Below are 17865 nucleotides of genomic sequence, written 5' to 3' on the forward strand. Positions count from 1 at the left end.
GCTCATTATGTTTCAAAAAATTACGATACTTATATCTCAAAGCTGATTTATGTTCTGTGTTCCCTATCTCAGGCAAGAGCCTCATCATTCATCCATTTAGGCAGGCCAGAAACCTGGTAGTCATTCTTGTCACCTCTCTCTCCCTTACAATGCCAGAACCCTGGCATTGCTAAGTATTTTCAATTTTGCTTCCTAAATGTTCCTTATGGCCATACCCTTCTCTCTACCTCCACTGCCACTATCCTAGCTCATATTAGCATTATTTCTCACCTGGGCTCCTTCAATAGCCTTCTAAAAGGTTTTTAGGCATCCATTCTTACCCTCTTCTGATCCATTACTCCCAGGAGAACCAGAGCGATCAATCTGAAATATAAACCTGAATATGTCACCTCACTCTCCGCCACCATCCAACACAACACACAGAGATGCACGCGCACGTGCGCGCGCGCACACACACCCACACACACACACATCCTTAAAAAGCTTCACTGGTAGCTTCTAGGATAAAGACAAAATACTTAAACTTTATGAGGCTCTGGCATGACCTGACTTCCTGCCTAATTCTCAAGCTTCATTTTGCCACCATCCGCTTTATTCTCTGCTTCACACACAATGAATTTCTGTCCATTTCTTAAACCAGATTCCCCATCCTGTCAAAGGCCATCTGCATTTGCATTTATTTTGCCCAGTTTACTAGTACTCATCTTTTAGAGCTCTGTTCAATGCTGTATCCTCATGAAATCCTCCTAGAGTCCTCACTCTTCACTACCTCCCAGGTTAGATAACGTCCCCCGTTATAAATTTTCTTGGCACCTTGTATTTTTTCCTTATAGCACAAATTATGATGCTTTCTATAATTGTATGATTATTTGATTAGTCTTAATCTTCTCTATTAATTGTATTTTTTATAAAGGCAGGGGCTCTTTACAAGGATCCAACATACTGCTTGATATTTGTGTTTGTTCAAAATACATTCATTGAATGAATGATGAGAAAATATCTACTGTGTAACTGGAAAAGTATATTTAGAGAATATTCATAGTTGATTTACGTACTAGCATGAAGCACATGTCATTATTACTATTGTATTGTGATTACTGTTTCTATTTGTATTACTAGATAGAAAACATAACAGAAGAAGTGTTTCTATCCACAAAGGCAATAACAACATACAACACTAAGGACCTAACATGATAAGACATTTATAGAACCTGATTGAAAAAAAAACATAACTTTTGACCAAGGTATGTAAAATAAGATAAAATGGGCATAATTGTGCCTTTTTCTCACATAGGGAAACTCAGTATTTGAAAAATGTAATTCTTTTTCCTAAATTAAAATAGAAGTTTAGTACAATCTTACTTAAAATCCCTGTAGGATCTTAAAAGCATGGGACATGACAAAACCATTTTAAAGCTCGTTGGAATCAAAAATATGCAAGAAAAATGTTAAGGAATCCCCCCCAAAACAGAAATGCTGAGTAAAGATGGGTCACTCTTCCTATTAGATATGAAAAAAATAATAAAAATCTACTGACCATGGTAAAAGAAGAGTATTTAGACAAGAATCTATACATCTATATTAGATTTATATATATAAATACATGTCTATATTATATTTTTAATGTATAATTAAATTAATTCTCATTAATTCAATAAATGGTGTTACAGTTACTTGATAGACATTTATCATTTTAAAGAATGTTTCCTTCCTTGGTCCTTAAACCAAGACATTTCCCAAATGGACTGAATATTTCACTTTTTAAAAAAACTCTAAATGTAGTATTTGCATAAATTATTTTGAGTAGTTTAATAATCTTGGAATGGTAATGAAAGCAAATATATAAATAACAAAGTAAAATGTTGAAATATCAGATTCTAAAATTTTAAATCTATATTATAAAACTCAATGAGCATGCATAAGAGCTTGTTTAAACAGGGAAAATTTTTGTAATAACTATGACAGAAAAGACTTGCTATACTTGCAAAAAAAAAAAACTCTTAAAAATCAGTACAAAAAAGCAAAATTACGCAAAATCCTATGTAGATAATTCAGAAAGTCATAATATAAAGGCCAATAAACATGTGGAAGAAATATAATGTCATTAGAAAGAAAAACTGCAACCAAAACAGTAAGATATTAAATTTCATCTATCAGAATTTGACAAATATTAAAATGTTTGATTGTAATAGGTGTAAAAGAAGATGCAGGAAAACACTCACATACACTTTCTGTCTGTTTTTCCCACTGGATGTGGAAAGTATAGTTACAGTCATTTTACCAAATTGGTTTACTTAGAGTTCCTGTAAATGTGAGTAGATAGTGCCACCAGAAGTGACCTGGGGGTAGGAGAAAGAAGAGGATACACTGGAGATCTTCCAGAACTATGAATTTTAACAGATGATGAGTAACTTAAAATATCATTTGTAAAAATTGCAGATACAAATATAAAATAGAATGGAACTTAAAATTCACATAACAAAACCAATTTCACAATGGTGGCCGATTAATTTACACTATAGCCTAAGAATCTGTTGTGAGTGCATGTTTTGCTTGTGTATTTCATGTAAGGATATTGGTATATTTTTTGTTTGGAATATAGTATCCAGTTGATGCTACAGGAAGTCATTCCATGCTTTATAGGCTGTTTTTACCATTTTACCATTTTGTGGGTAAAACAGACCAATATACCAACTGAATTGAATAAACACATGGTTATAACTGATCTAAATGGAGTATGCACAGTGGAACCACAGAACTAAGCCCTCTAAAGGAGGCTGGGATTTGGAGAGGAGGGAGAGCAAAGAAGACTACCTGGAAAAGGTTTTCTCTTAATGAGTTGTGAGGGGTTAAGACAGTGTCTTGAGCAATGAAGGCATACCAGATATAAGGAACAACATAAATTAGGGTATGCAGTTCTTAAGAGCTGTGGCTTGTTCAGGGAATCCCAGTTAGGCTGACATGGCAGTAGACTGCCTACAAGGGATTGTTTGGAGTTAAAGTAGAAAGAGGTACCATGAAGGTATGTCAAGCTAAAGAGATTGAAAATTATTCTGAAGAAGTTTTTTTTTTTTTTTTCCGGCAGCTATTTTTGGTTATAAGCTGGGAGTGTGAACATACTCTCTAGAGAACCCTTGGAAATGTGTGAGGAGGGTGTTTGTGATTATAGCAGTTGGGAAATATTCTAGGCGTTTTATGGATGGGCCAAAGATGTTGAATATCTTGCATGCAAGCTAATCCCTTTGAACAAAATCTGAACCATCCAAAATATCAATAGAACCTTTACTGCAAAATACCGAAGTTTTAAGCAAAGAAGTTACATATTGTGATTTGCATATTGGAAAGATCACCTCGGCAGCAATACTCAGGGAGAATTTTTACTGTGAGTGAGACTGACAACAGAGAGATTAGTTAGAACAAGTTCGGAGAAAAAGTAACAGGGAATGAGAAGTCAATGCCACTGAGGATGGAGAAAGAGAGATGGACTTGAAGAGATTGAAGAAATAGAATCAACAAAATCTGATGAAAGAGTGAGAGGGTGAGACAGCAAGAGATTTAGGATTATTCTCAGGTTTCTGGCTTCTTAGGTACCTGGATGGAAGATGATGACATTTACTAACATGGGGAATAGAAAAGGAAACAGGCTGAGGATGTAACTGATGTGTGTATGGAGCATCTCTCTGGAGATAAAGTGGGTGTTATATCTAAAGATATGTGAGCCATCACATCATGCAATAATGCAGTTTCTATTCTCATTTTTGCCCTTTCATGACTAAACTCAAGAAGACCAATAGAAAGAAATATGAAGAAAGATGAAAATTCTGGTTTAAAATCAAGCTAAGCAAAGATACCAGTGAGACTGTTATAATAAGGATCCCTAAAGATGAAATTGTACTAATTAAGCATAATCCTGTACAACTTACACTTTTAATTCTCTGCTGGATTTGATTTTGATGCCATCAACAAACACCTCAAATGATATTTAATTCACATCAATGCCTTACCATGGTACTATCTTACAAGTTAAAAGCAAAAACAAAAACACGAAGAGTGCATTTATTTTTATCTAAGAATACAATCCACCACAATTTAAAGAGTGTGTAACAAAAGCCTACATATATAAGCAATTACAGTTAAATGCCATCAATACTATAAGAGATTGGTCTGCACATATGTGAAGTAAAAAATGTGGATTCAGATGGTAATAAATAGAGGAAGGTAGAAATGCAATGTGAACAATTTTCCCAAGAGTTGAAACTGTTATGAGATAGATCTTATAACGAAAGGCAGCTGGAGATACAGAATGACCACAATTGTTAGTCACTTTAATGAGAAAAATGCAACAAAATTGAAGACATCTGTAGTCCAAATGTAAGCCCTAAAGATTCAGATAGGCAGATGCAGTCCAAGCCCCTCCTTGAGACATCTGACAAGTTTCTCTGAATAATGCTGTGCCCTGTGGGCTCTTACAGGCAGTTACAGCCTTCATTCCTTCAAATCTGTGCTCTTGCTGATGCCACTGAGGACAGTTTCCAGGTGGTTTAAACTCAAGACAAGATTTGAAAATCAGACCCCCATCATTTTTATCAGTAGCACAAATGATAACCCTCCTTCTGTTTAGTCTCCTCTCTCTTCTCATAACCCTTGAATTAATCACAACCTTAGCCCTCAAAATTAAACCCTCCTTTTCTTAATCCATTAAAAACCAAGGATGCCAAATCCAACGCTTGATGATGCTTTCTCCACATAACCCCTCCCACCACAGGCACAGCATGCTGTCCTTTTCCCCTTTCCTTTGGAAGTTTTGCTCCCTAATGATTTCATTCTGGAGCCAGATGATTTCATCGACCATCTGTATAAGGGTACTTTCCAAATGTACTTAACTGCCCCTGACCTAGTATTCTCCAATCAGTCACACATTTTATCATGTTCAGCTATCCTTCCAAAGGAATCACTGTCATGGTGAACTGCCATGTAGAGAGCTGTGAGTAAGCCTGGAGTTGTGTAACTTTCCGCTGAGTTCTTCTGTGTTAAATAGAAACATCTCTTGCCTGACTTCTGATGTCCTCCTCTTGCTGTCCCCATTGTCCCCTCTTAACCTAATTTTCCCAGCAATTATGTGTATACTCTGTGACTCTTTCCTCAGTCTAGTCTTTGAAAATAAATGTGTTCTGATCCCTTGCCCAGGTTCTTCAGTCTCATCCTCTTCTTCGCTAAGATGTTGATTCATCTTTCTTTCTTCCACAGTAGGTATCTCCTCATCTCCTGTCAATCTGATGCTGTTTCACTACACTTCCCTTGACCTCAAGGCTCTCCTCAAGTAACAGCCTTCCAATAGTTAAAACCTTTATATGGGTCTACACTGAGATGTAGATTAGAAAAAAAAAAAAAAGACAAAAACCTGTCACCTGACTCTTCTAAGCTCTCTGGTCCAGACTATACTTCCAGCCTTATCTCTTACACCACCACATGAAATCCATGCTTCATCTGAAACTGGGCTAATATAAGTTGCCAAATATACTTCACATAGCCTTTCCTGAGGACCTCCAAGCAGACATGACTGTTCCTTCCTTGGGCCTTTCTAAGTGCCTTGGATCTCTCTAATACAACTTACTACGTTGAATCTCATGACATTGTTATTTTCTAAATTTCATGGAATCTCATTCTCCTTGAACCTCTTTGAGCACTTGGTTCTGAGGCTTGCATTTAATAATTGCTCAGTACTGTTGTTGAAATAAATAGATTTAGGTAGCCTGGATTCTTCACTGTCCTGTGAGCATGGAATAATTATCCCTGCTTCGATTTCTCCTCTTTTGTGTATTTTAGTGAAATTTTAAAGGGAAATAGTTTTTGAACAAGATTTAAAGAGGTGAGAAGAAAAAGGAGGAAAAATATGATCAGATAAGAATTTGTTTAAAAAAATATTGGCTATAGATGATTGCCTTTTTTTCTTTATGACATTAACTCAACAAGTGATTCTTCAAAAATTTCTGAAGACCTTAGGTGTGGTAAATTGGGAAACATAAAGATTTAGGGAGAGCTTTCATGTATGCTCCATCATATAAAATATTTTCACCAATGTTGTATCAAGCTCACTTAGTGAGTTATGATTCAATGGAGAGTTTTGCCTGAAAAGAAAATATTTTTCACAGTTTATGATTCACTTTTAAAAATAAGTACATTCCTCTAAGATAGAACTCAGACAAGTAAAATTTTAATATAAACTAGATAAAAGCACAATCACTTTGATGTTATTTCTAACTTTGGAGCCATTACTGTTATTTTTCTTTATGTTTTTCCTAATTATTAACAAAATAAAAAAAATCTTATGGATAAAATGGTATTGTGTTAAATGAAATAAGCAGCATACAAAATTACACGTGTATTTTGTCATAATTATGTCAGCATATACAACGAAGACTTTAAGGAAGTATCCACAGATGTGAGACATGGATAATTAATTTTTCTTCCTACTTTTCTTCATTTTCCAAAAATGCTGTTATGACTGCAAAAATTTCACCCTCAAAACCTATAAAATAAATTTTATAAATGAAATATTTTTTGCTTAAATGCCAGCTTGAAGATAAAGAGAGTTGTATTCAATCTTCCATCAACAAAGAGTTAAAAAAGTGATACTATAACTGTGAATTAGAAGATTTAATTATATCATTATTTGCCATCTATAGGACATAGGAATAGTGATATAACCTCACGTGACCTTACTTTTTAAAATACGCAATTAGTGGCCTTGTAATACATTAACCTTAAGCATCCTTATCCTCTTAATATGCTATAATTTTAAAATTTAAACAGCAAACTTTTTTTTTTTTTTTTTGCAGTACGCAGGCCTCTCACTGTTGTGGCCTCTGCCATTGTGGAGCACAGGCTCCGGATGCGCAGGCCCAGCGGCCACGGCTCACAGGCCCAGCTGTTCCGCGGCATGTGGGATCTTCCCAGACCCGGGCACGAACCCGTGTCCCCTGCATTGGCAGGCGGACTCTCAACCACTGCACCACCAGGGAAGCCCTAAACAGCAAACATTTTTTTTTCACACCTAGGTCACTACACTTTCCTGGTTTCCCTTTATTCCTACTCCAACTCCTTAGCTGCTTCATCCTCACTTCTCCAACCTGTAAGTATTCAAATATCCCAGAATTCAGTTCTTATACAGTTTCTCCTTTCTTTCTATACTCAATTATTTAATGATTGTATCTACTTCCATGGATATAAAAGCCGTATATATGCTGAAACTCCTAAATTTATTTTTCTAACCTGGACCTCTCTTCTGACCTCCAGATTTATACCTAACTTCCAACTCAGCACGTTTACTTAGATGATTGATAGGCATTCTACATTTAACTTGCCCCATCTTGTTAAATCTTTTAGCTCCTCAAATCTTTTACCTTGATAGTCTCCTCTATCTCAGCTATTGGCAACTTTTCTCCCAGTTACTCAGGCCAAAACACTTGGATTCATGCAAACAACCTAAACCAACTTGGGCTGATTTAAGAAATGCAATTTATAGATTTTATTTGAAGTTCAGGGAAATTCAGAGCAAGTTATAGAACCCAGGTTCATAAAATGAACAGCTATGAAGGGAATGCTGACATTCAGAGCCATCTTCAAAATCACACCCCAGAAGCAGCCTGGTGAAACCAACGAACTGGGCACTGGATGACATTTCTGGCACTACTGGCCAAGTTTCTTTGGAAACCTGGCTATTACTGCCCTCATTACAGCTACGACCACCACCATTCTCCTTACTTCTGTGCATCATTGTTGAAGTAGGCAGAATAATAGCTCCTAAATGTGTCCACATCCTAAGCCCTGGATCCTGGGAATATGTTATGTTACATGGCAAGGCAAGGAGGAATTAAGGTTGCAGATGGAATTAAGGTTGCTAATCAACTAACCTAAAAATGGGGAAATTATCCTGAATTTTCTAGTTGTGGGCTGGGCTGATGTAGTTAAAAGAGTCCTTATAAATGAAAGATGAGGCAGGAGAGCCAATGTCAGAGTGATACAATGTGAGAAAGACTTGACCAAATATTGCTGGCTTTGAATATGTCTAAAATGAAACTGCAAGGAATTTAATTTCTGATGCATAACACAAATAGACTCAAATAGATAGATAGATGATAGATAGATAGATAATATTTCTGAAAATATGCACAAGAAACTGCTAACATTTGTTGCCTCTAGCTTGGAGGATAAGTAGACTAAGAGTCTTGACATTTGACTGATGGAATTTTTATTTTTGAAAGTATTATTATTATTAATTATATAGAGTGAATACATTTCAAACTATAAAGTCAGGTATGCAAGACGATGCTATTTTCATTTGCAGTAACTAAAAGATTAATAACTTGTTGGTGGAGAAGGGGCTGACCCAAGAGGGAAATGAGGCAGTGTTTAGAGGTGGTAGAAAAAGCCTAAGCTTGCAATTGTTCTTAATATTAATGTCTGTTTTGCCAGACCCTGCTTACTTCCTTCTAAATTACCAGCAATTTCCTCCCTGATTACTACCACTTTGGAGACTCCCTAATTTACTATGTTACTATTTCCAGGGATTGTGTCATATAGAAGCCCTCAGTTTTCAATATGCCCCAAGGAGTTCCACTAAATATGATCTAAAAATCTGCAAGATTCCCCATTGCGCATTATCTCTGTTCCCAGCATGAGTTATAGTATCTCATATTCCTGAAAGTCATTGCATTATTAAGCCAGAGATCTAGGATTCAATATGCTTTTTTTCAAGAAAAATTACTAGATTGTAAACTTGCATTTTTTAAATCTATGAAAAGTTGACAAAAACCAGGAATGTTTATTATGATATTTTATTATGAGTGTCTGTAAGAAAAAAAAGATCAACAACCACATACAAGCTTACAAAGTTTAATTTCAACACATTCTCTGTTATTGTGACAAAAGCAGCCCCAAAATTTATTTTTTGTTGTTGTTATTGACTTTTACAGGTTGCAGAGAAAGAGTTCCCGGCAGTGACACACCAGGAAATCTTTTTGACCGAAGACACGTACAGATGATGTGCATCTGTGTTTTGAACGTAAAGCAACAATTGACCTAGAGTTTTAAAAGTGAAAGTACATTAGCACCAGAACATGTGTCTTTAAAGCCTTGCCAAATATTGGTAATCTTGACCAGCAATGACAAGAAAAAGGAAAAGCACCTTAAAAAGAAGTTGATATTCAAGATTAAAATAATTATGGCTTCAAAAATATTTCTTTAAATTCTTGTACTACACTCTACTCTTTTTCTTTTAACCAATATTTTAGGAACTTAATCAGTGAAATTTATAAGTTTTGGTATTTTATACAATTATTTTCATCTTCTGGGGCTTATAGAATTCATCTGTGTTTCTGACCAGGTTGAGGTAGTTGAAACAGGAAGGTCTTTTCTAATTTCATGTTTGACTATTTCAGAAGAAAGGTTATCTTTTGATGGTAAGCACTGTCATTGCTCTGCAAATGGGCTAGTATTCAAAGAATGTAACACAGTGTTATTGGAAGAGTGTTGAAGTTTATTTATTATAGCACCACTGAGACATTTTGAAATTGGAATTGGTAAAAAAATAGAACAAAAAGCATTTGAACTGTATTTGGTGTAACAGCAAAAAAAAAATAATAAAATAAAATTTTAAAATGTATTCTTTTTGGTCAAATTACACTTTTTCCAAAAATTTTGGAAATAAATAACTGGAACTTGGTCACTTGTACTGGTTGACAAGATTAGAACAAGAGGAACACATATGGAGTGTGAAACTTTTTGCTGGGATTTCAGATAGAGTTTGGTTTATAAAAAGCAAACAGGGCCAATGTCCACACCAAATTCTTGATCAGGACCACCAATATCGTAGGGTGCAATATCTACAATAGGTAGTCTGACGGCCTTGCGTGTTCGATATTCGAAGACTGTTTTGCCCCATTCCCCAGTGTGTTTCTGTAAAAAAAAGCAAAAAAAAAAAAAAAAAAAAAGTAAGTGATCATGACATTACAATTACTTAGACAGTTTCTCTGTTTGACAAAGTTAAAAAAAAAAATTTTGTTGAAGGGAGTTGCCAACTCGCCATGTATATTATCTTCCATACATCTGAGACCTGCTCCAGTTCAAAGTGATAATTCTCCCAGTCGATAAACCATATTGTTAACCAAAAGCTTTATAGGGCTTCAGGGTAAACCCAACAAGGAGATTGCCACAGGCCAGTCCATTCTCAGAAACCTTGGTTCTGGTCATTGTTACTAGGTATAGAGCTGGTTTACTTAGAAGTGGATAGGTCTCTCACACTGGAATCTGTTAATATTAGAAGTGAATTCTCCTTCTGTTCATGAATGATAATAATAAATGATTGATTTAAAGTTAACCTTTAAAATTAAAAAGAGATTTTAGATTGAGTCCATATGATGGCAATTATGTAGAGTGGATAGTAACTGTCTAAATTATCTGGCAAAGTTTATATCATGGATTTAAATTTCAATTGCTTTCACATCAGCTGGTTCTCACCTGGAGGTTGAGAAGATATAGTCATTTTTTGTGTGATTTAACCTTCCCTGGAATGGATCAGTAGATTCAATATAACTCACACCAAATGCCATCTTTTGTTCACCCTCATTATTTTTATTCCTTCTTTTCAAAGTAGCATGATTAAATGAGAAATGCTAAGTTCATTATGATGCATGCTTATAAAAATGCTGTTACTTACAGTGCAACCATCCTCCAGAACTGAGTAGGTGAATTTGCCATTTCCTTCAGCCTTGAATTCACCGTCATTTGAGCCCATCAGCCTCAAGGCTTTCTTCACATTCCCACTGGCATGATCCATGTATGCAATGCTATTCTTGCAGTGATATGTGATGTTCTGGGAGGCCTGGCTGGAGAGAAGTCGGAGGAATGCCAGCTGGACATCGAGGACATCTTCAGGAAGTTCAGGATTGCCATAGCTAAACTGTAATACAGAACAAATAAGGCTGGTCAAACATTATAGCTGCAATTATACATAAGGGATTCATGCAGTGTAGTATGGTCATTGTGTAAGTTGTTCATATATTTTATGTATGACTATGTCTTTATTGCATGTATAACATACAATGCTAGAGTAAAGAAGGTCTTAAGAATTGAAGGAAAGTTGGTAACTTACGAAGAATAATTTAATCTAGTTTAGCTTTTGAGAGACAAGTTATAAAAGTAGTTACCTGAGTATATAAAATTTTTCACTTTTCTATTTATTAACTAAATTTGTTTTGTGATGAGCAAATGGGAGGAACAAAAATGTCAGCTAAGTAGAGATGGATTAAAGTTAAAGAAAAAGGGTATATCTTTTCTTACCTGAAAACCACCATCCATGGATTCTCCAAACCAAACATGTTTCTTCTCAGCAGCAGAATTTGTCCACCAGTTCTTACGTGGAACAGTCAAAGGACTGGCATTTATGCACGTTTCCCCAGTTTCCATGTTACAGTATACTTTAATAGCATCCATCTTGCAACCTTGGTTAGGATCAACCCAATATTCTCCTGAATAGTCACAAAAAGGACAATGGAATTGGTTATAATATCCAGTAATGGGATTTGGACCAAAATGATTTTGTAAGGCATTCATAATGTTGACTGCTAATGTATTTGTACTTTATGTATTTGTACTTTTATAGTGTAGCAGAATAGAGGAACTTTTAGATTGTTTCTTAATTTGAAAAAATTGATAATTAGATTTATTATAAAAATTGTTTCAATAAATAAGTGTTGCAATAATTAAATTACAAATTATGTCTGCATCAAATTACAAACACAGTGATATACGTTGTTTATTACTCAAACAACTTTGTGATGATATGAAAAGACATGCCAAACTATAATTTGTATTAAAATTCCTATAAAACTGTCTTTAGATTTTCCTACATTTGGCATATTTTGAATTTACATTACAGTTTAAGTACACCTACAAAATTCATATTTTCTTACTCAGAATATCAAGGAGTTTCAATTCAACTAACATTCTTTAAGTACGATCTCTGCTATATAATATTTTCTATTCCCAGTAAAATTTTCCTTTCCCCTAAATTCTAACATAAGCAGTTTTCTTTGTTATCCTGTTGCCATGAGTGTGAAAGATTCCCCAGCGTACCACTCTTGAGTTCAGGATGGCAGAATTTCAGGTCTCTGCAGTTCCGAGCAGGGTTTTTACGGGAACCATCAGGACTAAGGAGGCTTTCTATTTGTCCATTGACTGATTTGAGTGACGTCATAATCTCGTCGGTGTTGATTTTGAAATCCATTGGTTCATCTCCATAATATGGGGCAAAACCCCCAGATTTTTCACGTCCATTGCCAGTGATGGTACCAGGACAGCATGGACCAGGGAGACCAGGGGGCCCAGGAGGGCCTGGTTGTCCTGGGTGGCCTGGGGAGCCCTAGGAAGGGTAAGAACATACATCACTGAGGGGCACTTGTTCGGTATCCACTGAAAAAATATGTTGCTAGCCCCCCAAAATGCATTACAAACAATTAATATATTGTGTCATAGTAATTGTTTCAGTAAAAGTTTATTTGGGTTGTTTTGTGATCAAATATTAACCAATTTATGATAACTATAATTCATTGTTATGACAGTGTGTTCCAGTGTGCAAGAAGAATTGGTGTTGGAACACACACATCTCACATGTTTCCTTCTGTATAAATGATGTAAGCAATTCTAATGCTGACATGACAGAGGGGTTATGATCAGGAAACTTAGATTCTGGTCCCAACTTTGGAATCTAACTTTGTGTTTTGGGGCTAACCACTTAACTTATTTGTGTTTTAATTGTGTAACTTGTGGGGATAATAGCTTTTCTTCTTTTTACTCCAAAAGTGTGGGATAGTAATGTTTTAGGAATGATGGTATCAGTAGAAAAACAGGAGTCATGGAAGCCGTTTGAGAAGTGGAATGTACTTTACACTTGTAAATCATTAAGATTATCATAATTGTGAGATGTCTAATATGAGATCAGTGCTGGCAGAGTTCATCTTATTAATTGGGCTATGTCTTTATTCTGATATAAGTGTTACCTCATAAACTGTAAGAAAGGTTTTTTCTCCCTGTCATTATAGTGTGATGAGGAAGTCTTCATGTGGGAGAGAATGTCTTAAAGTTATTGTTCAGGTCCTAAATTAGGTTTGGTAATTGCATCGTGTTTAACTCACTATCTCAGTTTTAAAATATTGCAAAGTGTTTCTGAAAATGTGAAAATTAAAACAAATTAAATACACATATTTATAAGTGATGTCTTACCTCAGATCCTCTTTCGCCTCTGTTACCTCGAGGCCCTGGTGGTCCAATGGGACCAGGGTGTCCACTTGTTCCATCTTTGCCAGGGGTCCCACTGGGTCCAACAGGTCCCTAAGAAATTATCATGATATCACAATGCTAGAATATTTTCTTGCAGTGCTAACATTTTAAAATATGGACCTCCCAATATCTGTGGTACGTACTCTGGGGCCTGCAGGTCCTGGACTACCTACTGCACCTTGGTGACCAGAGGGACCCTGAAAGGAAAGGAAGGTGAATATGAGTGAAGACTTCAAAAAGGCTTAGGAAACTGTGTGTTCAAGATCAGATCAAGAAGCATGGGGATCATGATAAAATATGATTTCCTTTTCCTTTAATATCCCCATTGTCTCATGCCAACTACTATTTCAAATAAGCCCTCAAATCCATTTCTAATCTCTTTTAGCATAGACTTGCACAGATGAACAATTTTCTACCATTGGTCTCTAAGATTTGCCTATCTCATTAGTTAAAATGCATTGAGGGGATTTTCTAACAAAATGGATGCACTTACTGGGGAACCTGGGGCACCTGGATTACCAGGGAATCCACGATGTCCTTTGATGCCATTAGCGCCACGTTCACCCGTTTCACCTTTGTCACCACGTGGGCCTTGGGGACCCTTCACAAACACATTAAGGTCATACACACATACACATTGGAAAAACAAAATAGGATTTATAACAACTAAGTCCACTTTATAACATTCTACAAGCTAGAAATCCCATCTACAAACACTGCATACTTGGAACAATAAAGATTGTTCTTGTGGTTGTTTTGATCTTGGACTGAGAATTGTATGCAGCCCCATTAATTGATGTGTAATCTCATAGCCCCAAGGAACTTTTAGATTCTAAATTGCTTTCTATATCATCAAAGGAAAGTTTAAATTTGGTTCCATAGTTATGTATTTAGTCATCCCTTTTTGCTGAGCATGCCAGAAAATAGAATATTTCCTACACTGTAGAATTAGTTAAAAAAAAAAAAAAGACTTACAGGAGGACCTCTTGAGCCAACAGGACCTGGAGCACCAGAAGGACCAGCAGGGCCCTAAAATAAAAATAAACAAATGAACACGCACAGGGAAGTGTTTATTTATTGATACAGTTTTGTTTTACTTAAACGTTAATAATTTCATTGTGAGGGAATAATGATATGTTTGCTATTATTGAAAATTAGTATTATTTTCTCCTTAAAAATCCTTTACCTGTTTATAGCTATACCAGGGGGTCTGAATAGGAAAGCTGAGGAAACCCTGTTAATTCAAGCTTATATTGACCAAGTGGATATACACTTGGTGTGATTAATGCCATTGTGAATTTTAATAATGAATTCTTCACTGACTACTGCCAGAAATTCTCATATATCTTTATTACCACAGTTGCCTAAGGACTGACTAGCATGCAAAACTGTGAAACAATTGAGAGTAGATCTTTTGGTTGGCAGATATGACATTCTATTTTCTACCTACTGAGCTTATTGAGGAAGATAGATGAGTAGGGAAAGATGGAGTTCATGAGAACTCACAGTTTCTCCTCTGTCACCACTCTTTCCAGCTGCACCGACAGGGCCAGGGGGGCCTGGATGACCAGGAGCACCAGGGGGGCCAGGAGAGCCATTTTCACCACGGTCACCCTGTGGACAAGTTCACAGTTCCAAAATCAATCTGATCAGCAGCTATTGTTCTAATTACACAAACCTATTGTACGTGTGCCTGTTATACCTTGCTACCAGGAGCTCCATCTCGGCCTGGCAGACCATCTGATCCAGGGTTTCCCTGATTAAAGAAAAAACAAAGAGGAAGAAATGAAATCAAATTCTTTGGAACCATTTAAATACCGTCTAAGCCCTGTATTCTCAATGGGAAAAATATCATCCTAAAGAGGATAAAAATTGGTTCTTGGGAGTGAAAAATCTTAGATATGACAATGGGTGTGGCCCTGCAAGGAGTGACAATAGCTAAACAGATATGCAGTATATCTATGGTACTCAAGTTTCACAGGGTGAGAGAGCAATAAATGACTAGGAAAAAAAGTCTAAAAAGGAGCCTTAGGGGGAGAAATAATAAATAAAATCTTGACACACTGTAATTTAAGCTAATAACGGAAATCCACAATTTAAGGAAAGACTAATCACAGATAACACGCAGTATATTTTTACCCAGAAGGAATGTTGTAAATTGGGGGTCTCCCCATCCGCAACGTTTTTCTTATTTAGCTAAATATCATTCTTTTCCATTAATGATCATTCATTGGGTAAATACTAAAGAACATGAACATTTAAGGCTATTCTAAGTTGTAATAGAAAGAATATCTATTACTAGAGAAAGAAGGAGAACTTTGAAATGCACAGTCCTCGGAGAGAGGTTCTCCTTTATGACAAAGAATGTACATCTTACCACTTTCTTGATGATTTTCTTTTATCATAGAAACTCAATGGCCCAATTTGACCCTTGCTTAAATAAATTATCAAATACTACCCGGCTTATTGTGTATTTTCTAAGAACTAGTATTTACATCTCTTCCAGGTTCACCAGCTGCACCAGCCAGACCAGGAAGACCCTGGGCTCCAGGAGGACCACGTTCTCCATTGAGACCACTAAGTCCTGGCTTCCCACTTTCACCCTGTGTACAAAAGAATAAAATAAATTTGTGTTTTAACCTAAGAAATCAATTAATATGATATTATCAGCTGTCTTTATTTCCCAGTTTCTATCGAATTTGTTCCTAAAACTATCCCTGCCATAGGGGAAAAGCTTTGGGGAAGCAAGTTTCTTGTCTTTTCTAACTTGCCCAATGAACCTGGATACCAAAAGCCTGAGTAATTACATTGGTTATATATTAGAATACATCTTAATATGAGGTACATAGATAGACATGGCTATTGTAAGAAAAATATAATGATGAGCCATCATGAAACTATAGGTTTACGGTACCCATTAGAATTAGGTTATATTGAACATTTGGCTCTATTTAAAGAATATATACATTTATTGGGAATGTTCATATAAATTGACTAGACTTAAATGTTATATTGTAATTTCACTACAATCGTATATGACATTTAGTTTAAAGAGGTGCTCAAAGTGAAAAAAGGTACGCCTTAATAAAATACGATTTTATTACCCTATTTGCTAAATAAATATTTAAGATGTTGAGCACTAGGATGTTATAGTAATATCAGTGAAAGAAAGTCAGGAGTATAAAATGAATTGAGTTGATGGATAATTGGTATCAATTAAAGGCTTTCATAGGTCTATAACCTGACATTATTTCCCGCTTCAAGACTGACAGTCAGCAAACTGAAGAATGCTGACAAGTTTCCTAACAGGTATTTGAGATGACAAGATATTTTTCTGTGATATCAATCTATTTGTTTTGATGTTCAAGGCAGGTCTATTATGTGCATTGTTTTTGTGTTCCAGAGATTTTTAATAATATGCATGCTTCCTGAAAATTTGAAAATATCAAGAATTTGCATCTAATTACAGGAAAACTTGATCATTACATACTTGCTATGTTTATGTGATGTCTGAAGACTATCAAAGGAAACAAGAGTCCAGTGAAAGATAGCTATACTCACCTTGGGGCCCTGTGGGCCGGGGCTGCCCCTAGCACCTGCCATGCCTGGTGGGCCTGCAAGACCTCGTGCTCCAGGAACCCCTATAATCCCAAGTGGGCCTGGAGCTCCCTGTTGTGACAGATAATGAAACCTTAGTTATTCTTTATGTGACTATGTTTTCCTCTGTTGGATTTGTGATTGAAAATAAAACTACTGTCAATCAATAGAGACCACTCACCGGAGGGCCCTGGGCGCCAGGTGATCCCTTCTCACCTGGTTGGCCAGCATCACCCTTTGGTCCAGACACCCCAGGGCTGCCAGGAGCACCATTATTACCAGCTGGACCTGGGGGGCCATCTTTGCCTGGAGGGCCGCCGGCTCCTGGGGGGCCTGGGTTACCCTACAAAGAAATGTTTGAAATTTGAATATTTTATAATGAACAAGTAATTTTTCCCCCTTTTACCTGCATTCAAATAATTTTATATGGGATTTAATACAAAGAGAAGTAGCAATGGATAAGTTTCTCACCCTATGTATATATGAATGCTTTTTATGGAATATATGGTTAAAAAATACTTTAAAAAGTTCTTACATTATTGCCAGGAGGACCAATAGGACCACGAGCACCAGGGAAGCCAGCAGCACCCTGTGAAATTATAAATATATTTTGGATGTCAAAAATCAAGGAAAACAAATAATTAGCCACTAAAAACAAATATAAATTGTAAGAAATGTGGTAGGACCTGCATTCTACTCTGGGATCACTTGTGGTTTGTTTTTTCCTCTTGGAATTTACATATAACTCACATATGAATGAGTGATTATAATTTTATACTCTCTTTAGGGATCTAGTGCTTTCAAAGCAGTTTTTATACAGATTGATATTAATTAATGCTTTTCAATAATAGTTAAGAGGATCATTACTTACAGGACCACCAGGACTGCCACGTTCGCCTTTGACACCTGGGGGACCAGGGGCACCCTATA

The 17865-nt window shown here is 36.1% G+C and overlaps 1 protein-coding gene across 1 annotated transcript in view; it reads right to left on the reverse strand.

Annotated features, from left to right (window-relative positions):
* Positions 1–8821: 8821 nt before the first annotated feature.
* Positions 8822–17865, reverse strand: part of COL3A1 (collagen type III alpha 1 chain) — a 38752-nt gene continuing 29708 nt past the window's right edge. The window contains exons 37-51 of the mRNA XM_030850014.2: positions 17807–17860; positions 17471–17524; positions 17117–17278; positions 16900–17007; positions 15834–15941; positions 15041–15094; positions 14845–14952; positions 14314–14367; positions 13832–13939; positions 13482–13535; positions 13282–13389; positions 12136–12421; positions 11341–11528; positions 10718–10960; positions 8822–9957 (exon numbers count right to left, since the gene is read on the reverse strand). Coding sequence (XP_030705874.1) covers positions 9811–9957; positions 10718–10960; positions 11341–11528; positions 12136–12421; positions 13282–13389; positions 13482–13535; positions 13832–13939; positions 14314–14367; positions 14845–14952; positions 15041–15094; positions 15834–15941; positions 16900–17007; positions 17117–17278; positions 17471–17524; positions 17807–17860 — 1836 coding nt within the window. The 3' untranslated portion in view covers positions 8822–9810. The remainder of the gene's footprint in view (positions 9958–10717; positions 10961–11340; positions 11529–12135; positions 12422–13281; positions 13390–13481; positions 13536–13831; positions 13940–14313; positions 14368–14844; positions 14953–15040; positions 15095–15833; positions 15942–16899; positions 17008–17116; positions 17279–17470; positions 17525–17806; positions 17861–17865) is intronic.

The sequence above is a fragment of the Globicephala melas genome, chromosome 7 (assembly GCF_963455315.2).
Source record: "Globicephala melas chromosome 7, mGloMel1.2, whole genome shotgun sequence".
NCBI classification, from domain to species: Eukaryota; Metazoa; Chordata; class Mammalia; order Artiodactyla; family Delphinidae; genus Globicephala; species Globicephala melas.